The 10,645-nt window shown below is 44.5% G+C and overlaps 1 protein-coding gene across 1 annotated transcript; it reads left to right on the plus strand.

Moving 5' to 3' along the window:
• Positions 1–5,450: 5,450 nt before the first annotated feature.
• On the plus strand, positions 5,451–6,404 carry LOC124650701 (AT-hook motif nuclear-localized protein 20-like). Its single transcript, XM_047190173.1, has one exon. The coding sequence runs from the start codon at positions 5,451–5,453 to the stop codon at positions 6,234–6,236; it is 786 nt and encodes a 261-aa protein (XP_047046129.1). The 3' UTR covers positions 6,237–6,404.
• The last annotated feature ends 4,241 nt before the right edge of the window (positions 6,405–10,645 follow it).

Below are 10,645 nucleotides of genomic sequence, written 5' to 3' on the forward strand. Positions count from 1 at the left end.
TGGTGCTGCCGCATCGGCACCAAATTCCGTCAGGATTCGCTATGAGGGTGATATATGCCCTTGTTCTTTCTGGGAAATCGCATGCATGGTATCAGATTAATTCGGCAGCGGTAGATACTCTTTGTCCTACTAGCTCGGTGCTGTCTGGTTCCGCTGCGATGCAAGTGGGATGCAAAATGTCAAACGGTCGTGGTGTTTTGCTGCGTTGCGTTTACTGTGATGGCGACTCGACGTCCGAAGGGAAACTGTGTCCATGCCTAACCCGACGACCCCAAACAGAGCCACAACTTCATCTTTTTAAATCTTTTTTTACTGTTTGTTGTTGTTATGTTTGTCCAAACTGACCTGACCTCTCTCCGAAAAAAATGGCCTGACGTGACATGAAGACAAGTATTTTTTAGGGTGCAAGCAATCAACAGGTACCATGGCCAACTTAACTTGTACTGTGTGCTCCTCAGTCCTCCTTGATTACTAGTAGCTCCTACAGTGTAGAATAGATTATTACAACTTTGGTAATGTGTCCTCCTGCCGGTACGTACACAATTTAAGTACAGTTCGGTCATGCTAAGGTTATCCGATGGATGTAGTCGCTAGTCGCTACTATATAAGCAGTCCACTAGCTACTCTCACTTTTCATCTCCAATTCCAACTCCTGCTGACCATTCACAACTGTCGGGAGGTGTTTACTTATCAATAATTACTCTGATCTTGAAAGCTTTGCAGCAAAAGAAGCACTGCTGGATGATGTGATGCTAGTCGATTCGATAGCACTGCAAGTGATGGATGTCACACTAGAAAATAAATAAGAGGCACGAATAAATAAATAGCCACAATGGTACATGAGGATTAGCGCGATTATCCGTATTGATATCCTCCCCTCTTAGTACACTTCTAGTCATAGCAGATCTGTACTACATGGCAGAGAAAGTTGACATTGCGCTATTATACATATGGCTACACCCTCTATTTTCTCCGTTAGGGATTATAAGGAGACTCCCTTTTTAAAATTATTATGTGTTACCAGACCAATCTTATTTATTATCCTTTCTCCTTTAGTGCATCCTCTTTGTTTTCTCTCTTCTCTCATTCATGTAAAACTATTGGTGCATACACTAATTAAAAATAAGGAGTAATTTACTTTCTTAATCCTAGCTATTGGCCTTCGGGTCTTAGAACATGTACAAAAGGATGATGTCAGTCTTTTCTTAATGTTGTTGTGTTAGATTTTTGCTAAGCTGAAGGAGAGAGAATGAAAAAAGAGAAAGATGCTTTCTCTTAGCAAAGGATGATCTCTTCAAAAATAAGAGAAGACTATTTTCTCCATTGTACCATATATCTTCCCTTAGCAACAATTTTTTTTACTATAAATTAATTAATTTTTATTAATTGTAAGAGATGACAATAAGAGATAGTGTATTGTGTGACTTAAATCTATTGTCTTCTTAGAGTATATGGAGGGTTAAGAGGACTTCTCTACCATTGTATATGGAGAGTGGCTAAACGGAAGCCGGCTACATATAGCCCTTTATCTTGAAACATTCAAAATCACATTTTTAAGTTTCAAAAAAATCTGAAAAAATAGTAGAGATAGCCAATGATCTATAATATAAACGCGTAAAGTATCAATAGGAACTACTTTATATTCTAGTCTACACAAAAAGTTCACTATATAATTTGTCAAAATTTGTCATTTTAAGGCCTAGAGTACAAAGTGGGTTGCTTTGAGATTTTACATGTGCGTAGTACAAATTATTTGCTAGCTCCAGAATTTTATTTCAGATTTTTTTTAAAATAGTAAAATAAAAATTATGAGTGTTTAATCGGCCTCTATTTCAAGTTGTATATGCTATTATAATACCTCGTAGAGGTAGTACTCTAATCTGCCTACTGTCGACACCTGTCACTGACAGAGCTTATCTGTACCTAATTTAAATAAGTGGTGGATGACATTAGTTGGAGAGCTCTCTCTTGAAACCTGCATTAGACAATTAAACAAAGGTCCTAATCAAACAAAGCCAAGACAGGACCACCATTAGCCAGCCACAGGAATCTGTGCCCTTTTATAATCTGCTACTGGGAGCTGTCATTAAAGCTAATTAAGACATCTTTGATCCCCCTTGCACGCATCATTAGGAGCTTTGTATGGCCCTAACCAGTAAACTAATCACTCTAGCTGCGTAGCTAGGCGTTTGTTTTCTTCTGCCCATTGCAGCCTACACACGATCAGTACAGGTGTTGCTAGTAGCTAGCATGTTAGGCTAGCTTAGCTTGGGCCTCTCCAAAGAAAAGGACTCACATGTGAGCATGTGTTCCTCAGCTATCGATTTGATGAGGATAATATTGTCCTCGAAGCCGCTTAATTTGTAACTACTACCTGTAATTGAGCTTGTTATGCAAACAGGCTTGTCCTTTTTCAGTTGAACTTAAGAAATCCAGTGTTTAGCCGTCGTAGTTTGATTGATTGAACTAATTAAAAAACATGTTCTGCTCTGAAAAAATATCAAGATTCATGGAAATGATTGGACTATAAGTGATGTGCCGGAGCTTGGATGCACCGCATATTATATATGAGTGATCCAATCTGATTAGACATTATATACTAACTATATAATGAGGTAGTACGTTTGACATTTACGGATGATTGGACCCTAATGACCGTTGGTTCAAGCCTCCTTTGTTTAATTCGCCCCTGATTAATTAAGTGCTGCTCCACTAATTCTAGCGCTAACCTGAAGAGAAGACGGGCCTCCGTTGACAGGTCAACATTGGACAAATAATTCACTCATCAACATTTCGTTTAGGCAATATAATAAAACTTCCAGACCGGGCACGTCGAAGGAGAAGAGATAACGCCAATTGAGACCTACCGCCCATTTGGAACACGAAGTCGCCGTGCATGAATTTCACAGTGCTTATCAGTTTAATTGTATTGCATCCGTTTCGAAATGTAAGGCTTTTTAATAGAAAGCTAGCATACATATGGATGTTCACTCACCAACCCACTACACGACAGATGCGCAGAAAACCCAACCCCTGATCTCCAACGCGTACTAAACCTCATTCTTCCTACGTACCTAAAGCTGATAGGAAACTAAAAGGCACATGCATGACCACTAACCTCAATTATCTGATCGAGCTAGGGCACAAATCCATGGCCAGTGAGCGTCTCATTAATCATTAGGCAGTTCCTAACATATTGATTCTTAGTACTCTATTTTCTTTACAGGGAAATCTTACTTCTTCCGTTCCATATTACTCCGCATATAAGATTGGATCAAAAGTCAAATTCTGTAATCTTTTACCATCTATCCATGGCTAAATATTAATATACATATAATTAAATTTAAATAATATGATAGTACATTGCATTACGGTACTAATGGTATTATTTTTACTTTCTAAATAATAATATATTTTATATATAATTGGTCAAAGTTGAAAAGAGTTTGACTTTGAGTAAGCCTTATATGCTAATATGAAACAGAGAGAGTAGTACGCTATTATAGGTTGTGGTCTATTTTAGGATACGGCTAAAAATGCATTGTGTTTTAAGTGATCATGCTTGAACAAGATTGGATCAGTTTGTTTTTAACTATGATCTCATGCTAGAGCCGCATGTTAGTTACTTAGTTAAGATACAACGTTGATCTCTTTCCTCCTTACTAATAGTACGGCCTCAGCCATTTGTCTATAAGAGTTTGCTAAGAACCAATGATTGAGGACGACCTTAGGTAAAAACAAAAAATGTTGAGACCCTGGAGAGCTAGCAAATCAAATACTCCATTAAAAAAAAAGCAAATCAAATACTCCTGCTATGTAGGAGCACTAGTGCACTACCTAATTAGCTCATGCTACAAAACAACTGCCGTACATTACTTAAGTTATTAGATGGTTTTTAGAGTTTACTGAGATTTGCATATAAAGAATCAGGGGCGAACCCAAGTGAAACTAAGGGCCACACTTGATTTTTCAAATTCAATATGTTTTGCATATCTCAAGAAAAACATTAAATTATGTAAATTTATACTAGATGTGCCCTTGTCATATGTTATGTCCCCACTCTATTTTATGTCAGGCCAGCCCCGTAAAGGATCACAGTAAAAATAGATTAAGTAAATGGTTCTTTTTGGTAAGCGTAGCTTTTACGAAAATTGACTATGGATGGGTATATTTGGTATCTAAGTGAGGTAGTCTGTAAATGTGCATACCAAAACATAACATCAGAAGGACAAAAAAGAGTAGTGCTACGTGCATGACTATTCCCATACGATTTTTTTCCGGCCATTCAGATGTATTGAATCATCATTTTATCATGCATGGCTCACAATTAGTATGGTATGACAAGCGGACACAAACCATACATCTTATGCAAAGAGGATCCGCAGAAACAACTATCCTGGATCTGGATGTTGAGGTAGCTAGTAGGTTAAACTTCATCATCTCTTCCTCTATATAACATCTACATAACCATATATTGAACACATATACATGGGAAACGAGTCAGCGTGGACAAGAAAACAATAGATGTAACAGCGGGTGATTAACTAAATATTTTTGGTGGGTTCAGCCATCATGTTACCACTATAAACAATTTAGGTGTAGCCTCTGAAAGGTGAACATAGCCTTTTGCACCCTTCTCCTGTTCCTTTTCTTTTTATATTTCATGCTTGTACACATATTCCATGTGTGTACCAACTTGGAATAGAACAAATGCAAATAATAGTTAATCTACTTTCTAATCTAACCTCACCATCCCACAGTAGCTGGCTAAGTCTTCTCCCCCATATAAAGCACTCAAACATCAAAGTAAGGAGGAAACTGAAGAGAGCAGGCAGCAAAGTTACAAGAGGGGGTGGAGGTCGTCTCTATCGGGTCAGCTAGCCCTTCTATCATCGGCCGGCCGGCTGCTAAGCAAACTCAGCTCCGGAACACAAAAGGTACGATTTGATCTTTGTTATCTGCTGAATTCTCCATGAAACTATCCAAACACTGGTGGCAAATTAAGAGTGTCCTGGATCGACCGCTATAGTTCTTGGAGTTCGTTCATATGCCTAGATCATTGGAGCAAAATTAATATTTCGTTCCTCTTGCTTAATTTCTCTTGCTAGCTAGCTGCTTGTTGGTTAGTTATTATCCTTAATTTCTCTTGCTTATTTCTGTCATCTGCAACTTGCATGTTTCGTTTTGCAAAGGAGCTGAGCAAGAAACAAGAAAAGGGTCAAAGGCACACACAGATCTAAGTATAGAGTTTTAGCAGCTGTGTCTTTCCCAAGCTACAGCAATTGCTGAGGAAGAATTTAGTGGCCAGCAGTAGCAACTGTGGCAAGAAACCCTAGAAGGAGAAGCTGGCGAACAGGTGGTGGGACGAGGGCCGGCTCGGCCTGCCGGTGACCGCCGAGCCCTCCCTCGGCTCGCCGGCCGGCCTGAGCAATCACCCGGGCGGCCAGGAGATGGCGGCGCCGTCCAAAATCGAAGGCACCGAGCTGAGCGGCGGAAGCGGCGGGCCCGAGGACGACCGCGGCGAGAACGGCACCGGGGAGCCCACGGGCGGCGCTGTGGTGACCGGCAACCGTCGCCCCCGCGGCCGGCCGGCTGGGTCCAAGAACAAACCGAAGCCCCCCATCTTCATCACGCGGGACAGCCCGAACGCGCTGCGCAGCCATGTGATGGAGGTTGCCGGCGGGGCCGACGTGGCTGAGTCCATCGCCCACTTCGCGCGCCGCAGGCAGCGCGGTGTGTGCGTGCTCAGCGGGGCCGGCACAGTCACAGACGTCGCCCTGCGCCAGCCGGCGGCGCCCGGCGCCGTGGTGGCCCTCCGCGGCCGCTTCGAGATACTCTCTCTCACCGGCACCTTCCTGCCGGGCCCCGCGCCGCCGGGATCGACGGGGCTGACCGTGTACCTGGCGGGTGGGCAAGGACAGGTAGTAGGCGGCAGCGTCGTCGGGACGCTCACCGCGGCCGGGCCGGTCATGGTGATCGCGTCGACGTTCGCGAACGCCACCTACGAGAGGCTGCCTCTGGACGAGGAGGCCGAGGAGGAGGAAGCTCGAGGTGGAGGTCCTGGAGGGCCGATGCCTCCACTGATGGGGGGAATGCCGGTGGATCCGTCGGCGATGCCGATGTTCGGTGGCAGCTTGCCCCCAAACATGATGCCAGGGGGCGCCGGCGCCGGGCTGCAGCTCGGACACGAGGCGCTTGCATGGGCTCAAGCTCAGCATGCACGGCCGCCGTACTAACAATTCCGATGATCAAGCCGTTGGCTTAATTATGTAGAATGGATTGGTCGAACTGATCGATGGGTACAAATTAAGATTGTGCTATGTAGCTTGATTCATATGGTTCACACTGAAGAATTAAGCAAATATCTCTCTGACCAGGAGCTAATAAATGGCAGGTTTGTATCAGTGTTACACTTGTCTAGGGTAAGTGTTTAGATATTTGTCTAGCATATGATGTGAAATCTGTTTGCCTCGACTACATATATAAGAACTTCATCCCGTAGATTTCATCTACGAAGTGTTAATCCTACACTGCTTACTAGCTCTGGATCGGTCGCAATGAGGATATGTTCATCACTCTAAATATATACATATATTTTTCGTGATTGTGTTGGACTAATTTTCTCTTAATTTTCATGCATGAGCGTGCGCTGTGTGTTCTGATCGTCTTTGTTTTAATTGGTGTGCAAGCACTTTCCCTTCATGCATACTGTGTCAATTCTTGTTCTGATTTCATGCATTAACCTCACCGGTTGATGGTTTCTCAAAGGGAAAATACATGGGTCCCTACTGCCTAGTGCTAGGAGTGAACTTTTAGATACTAGAGAGGATTCGCCTAGGAGTACGTGCAGACGGGGTCTGCACCGGTGACAGCTGAAAGATGGTGCACCTTGTGGTGGGTTCGTGGTTGAAGGCTGATGGTTCCGGTTCCCTACTCCGATATCGCCGTGCATGGGTGCCGGTGCTGAAGTTCGATGGCGTGTCCGGGGACATGCTACCCTGGTCTGATTCTTTCAACGGCAATGGTTTGTCCTATGGCAAACTACATTGGAGGTCCGAAAAGCTGATGATCAGCGATGGAGCCGCGTCGAGCTCGGGTGAAGAGGTGATCTGTCCATTTTTTCCTTGGTGGCTGCTACGGTGGTGCCGAAGAAGATGGATATGCGTTGGTTTGTCACATAGATTTATCCTATCTTTCCAGATCTGTAAGATCGGTGTATACGTACTTTGTATCTCGTCTTTTATTTATCAATGAGAATCGTATTACCATGCAAAAAAAAAGATACTAGACTACCGGGAGTAGTAGGAAGAAGGGTTAGTAAGGATAAATAAGAAGGGAATTGTAACAGTGTTGTCACTTAATTACTGTAGGTTATAGGCAAACTATAACCACTTTGTGACTAGGTTTAGATGCCTAGTGGTGGTATCATAGGTAGTAATCATGCATAAGATATCCCACTCAAGAAAGCTCCCCGTCTCCCGACCCCTCCACCTAACCCTAGCCGCCACCCTCCCCATCTCATTCCTCACCACCGCCGGAGGAAGCTGCTGGGCAAAGGCCACGCAGCAGACGACGGTACCGGGGTCCTTCTCCATGGGTGGCGCCCCCCTTCATATGGAGGCGGCGTGTGGGCAGCGAAGTTTTGGTGGTGCTGTTCTGCGGATCCCTGGAGGCGATCTCGGTGCATACGACAGTGGGGGGCTCCCTTTGCGTAGTGATGCCACCTCTATAGCAACGGCCAGCGCGAGCGTCGATGGCTATAGGAGGTGGGGTGGTTCGTCCTGGCTACGAAGGTTGTCTGGCACCATGGTGGTGCCAGTGTTGATGAGCTAAGTGGCCATGGCCATGGTGTGGATGGGTGTGGTGACCTTACATACCATTGCCTGTTGTAGTATGCCAGTCGTTGATATAACATTCACGAAGTACCAATCCGCAAATATTACATCCCTCAGAGTAGTACAACAGAACATAGCTGGTCCATAACTCATTCATTTATTATTACAAACCAAATATATACATCATCTGGGAGGTCCTCCTGGGTCCAGAGAGGAATACTCCGGGGTTCAAGGTGAACCCGGCTTAACTTACAATATAGAAGTCTTAGCAGGTTATACATTTATTCTTCTCGAGCAGCTAAGTACTAAGTGTTCACACTGCTCGGTTACTACTACTACTTCACTATCCTAGGCTTGTTCTCCTTCGGAACCGTTCCCGGCTCCGTAGACTATGAGATAGTCTACACCTTCTATACCTCCGGAGAGGTCTGGCTCTTCATAGCAGATTTCTTCGCTCCTTCCTGGTTGTCGGTGTCCTCCTCAAGTGATTCAGGCAATCTAAGCAAGGGATTTAAGAGTGGTATGAGTACGAGCATACTCAACAAGTTCATTATAGAAAAGAGGTGTTTAATGCACTAACTATGATATCAGACCAGAAAGTCTAATACCAATGCTGGTTTTGATAATCATTTCTTCAAGAGGTTGCTTTTATTAATAAGAACTATGTCCGTCAGCCTTCACCGGTTTACTAGAACTTCATGGCGTTCCTTTCCGGCAGCGTTCGCACTTCCAAAACCGGAACAGGGAGTGACAGTTCACGATTCATTACACTCTGCAGAGGTGTGTTACTTTACCCATAAGAGATCTTAACCATGGTGCCAACCGGGCAGCTTTCCCGTCCACACTTCCTTTGGTGTGAGGCCCGGTATGGTCTTAGCCAATCATATTCCTCCGCTACCTCGCACACCCACCCTTTGTTGTAATCCCCGACCCTGGGTCCTCGCCGGTGTACTTATACCAATTAAGGATGGCCCCCGACCACGACGACAGTTCTGGGCTAACTACCATAAAATCCTTCGCCGGTAGATCCAACCCATCATAGACCGCATTACCGTGGGGAATTAGAGGGGGATCCCCACCCTCAAGTTGCTCCCGCAAGACACAACTGCTACGGTAAGCGCATCCGTTGATGTATGAGAGGTGGAAATACAATTGACTACTCCATCCCACTCCAGATCTTATGGTTAACACGAGTTTTACGGCACAAGAATCACTGGACGACATTTGTTGTTTAATCCTAGATGGATATAAACCCATTGCAATGGAACCTCCACCATGTCAACACATTCCATGGTTCCATTGCCAACAACATAGTCATATTCATAGTTATGAAAATAGTGATTTTGCTTTTTATGCAAGAGTGGTAAGTATAATACTTTGCAAGTAATTTGGTAAAAATACGCAAATGACATGAGCAAGCGATGAGCTTGCGTGAAGACTGCAAAGTGTTGCAATTCGATGGTGTGGACTGACCCTTGTCCTCTGTTGCTGAAAGATATCATCATTGTCCGATAAGGGCAATGGTTAAAGAAGCAATTTTGCATGATTCAGCTTTTAGGGTTTGTTTTTCCCCCTCCCGATGCTTTATTATTTCATGTAAGAGGTAATTACTAAGAATAATTTAGGGATACTTTTTTTAGGGTAAAATACTACCTTGAAATGTTGTCAAGGTGTTTTTAAAGTCCAAAAGTATTTATGGACTTATTTTTATCATTAAAAAGATAAGATTTGATTTTTAATGATTAATTCCTTGTATTTAATTATGACTCATTTTTAATTGTCTCAATAATTCCTATTCATATTTTATTATGATAGAGAATTTTATTCTGAGTGATTTTCATATTTTTATTTATTTTTCTAGAGTTCTTAACCATTTTTTATTCTTTTTTAAAGTTTGTGGTTTTAACAAAATTGTGAAAAGACGGATTTTGCCCCTGGGCCCACCTATCAGTGGAGCCCAACGGGTTAGGTCGAACCGACCCGTTAGGTCCGGCTCGGTCGGCCTCACTCGTCCCCTTTCTCTCTCGCTCGCAGAAACCCTAACCCTAAATGGCTCCCGCGACGCTCGCGTCGCCCACGCCGTCGCCGCTTTATCCTGATCGACTCCGGCCACCTCCGGCGACGAGATCGGTCGCGTTCGGTCCGCCTCTCGACGGTGCACCAGATGGTCCGTGTGGATTTGCGTTTGGTGGCCTCCTCCGTTTGCCCCCAAACTCTACTGCGCCTAGGGTTGCGCGGTGCTCGCGGTGGTTCCTCGTTCGTCGGCGTCCCTGGACGCCGTGGTGACAAAGTGCGCCACGCCGGGGTGTTGCTGGAGCGCTTGCGCTCGGCGAGTGCCTGGCTTGGTCGCGGCTTGGCGCTGTCGTGGCTGGCTGTGCTGCCATGCTGCCATGGTGACGCCTGATACGTCTCAAACGTATCTATAATTTCTTATGTTCCATGCTAGTTTTATGACAATACTCACATGTTTTATATACACTTTACATCTTTTTGATGCATTTTCCGGTACTAACCTATTAACAAGATGCCGAAGCGCCAGTTCTCGTTTTCTGCTATTTTTGGTTTCAGAAATCCTACACGAGAAATATTCTCGGAATTGGACGAAACAAAAGCCCACGGTCTTATTTTCCACGGAGCCTTCCAGAAGTCCGAAGAGGAGACGAAGAAGGGCGACGAGGCGGCCACACCATAGGGGGGCGCGGCCCCACCCCTGGCCGCGCCGCCTTATGGGGTGGGCCCCTTGAGTGTCCCCCGACTCTGCCCCTTCACCTCTAAAATCCTTCCGTCGCGAAAACCCTAGTACCGAGAGC

The sequence above is a fragment of the Lolium rigidum genome, chromosome 1 (genome assembly GCF_022539505.1).
Source record: "Lolium rigidum isolate FL_2022 chromosome 1, APGP_CSIRO_Lrig_0.1, whole genome shotgun sequence".
NCBI lineage: Eukaryota > Viridiplantae > Streptophyta > Magnoliopsida > Poales > Poaceae > Lolium > Lolium rigidum.

Coding starts and splice junctions, on each gene's coding strand:
- LOC124650701 (XM_047190173.1), top strand. CDS start 5,451: ATGGCGGCGCCGTCCAAAATCGAAGGCACCGAGCTGAGCGGCGGAAGC.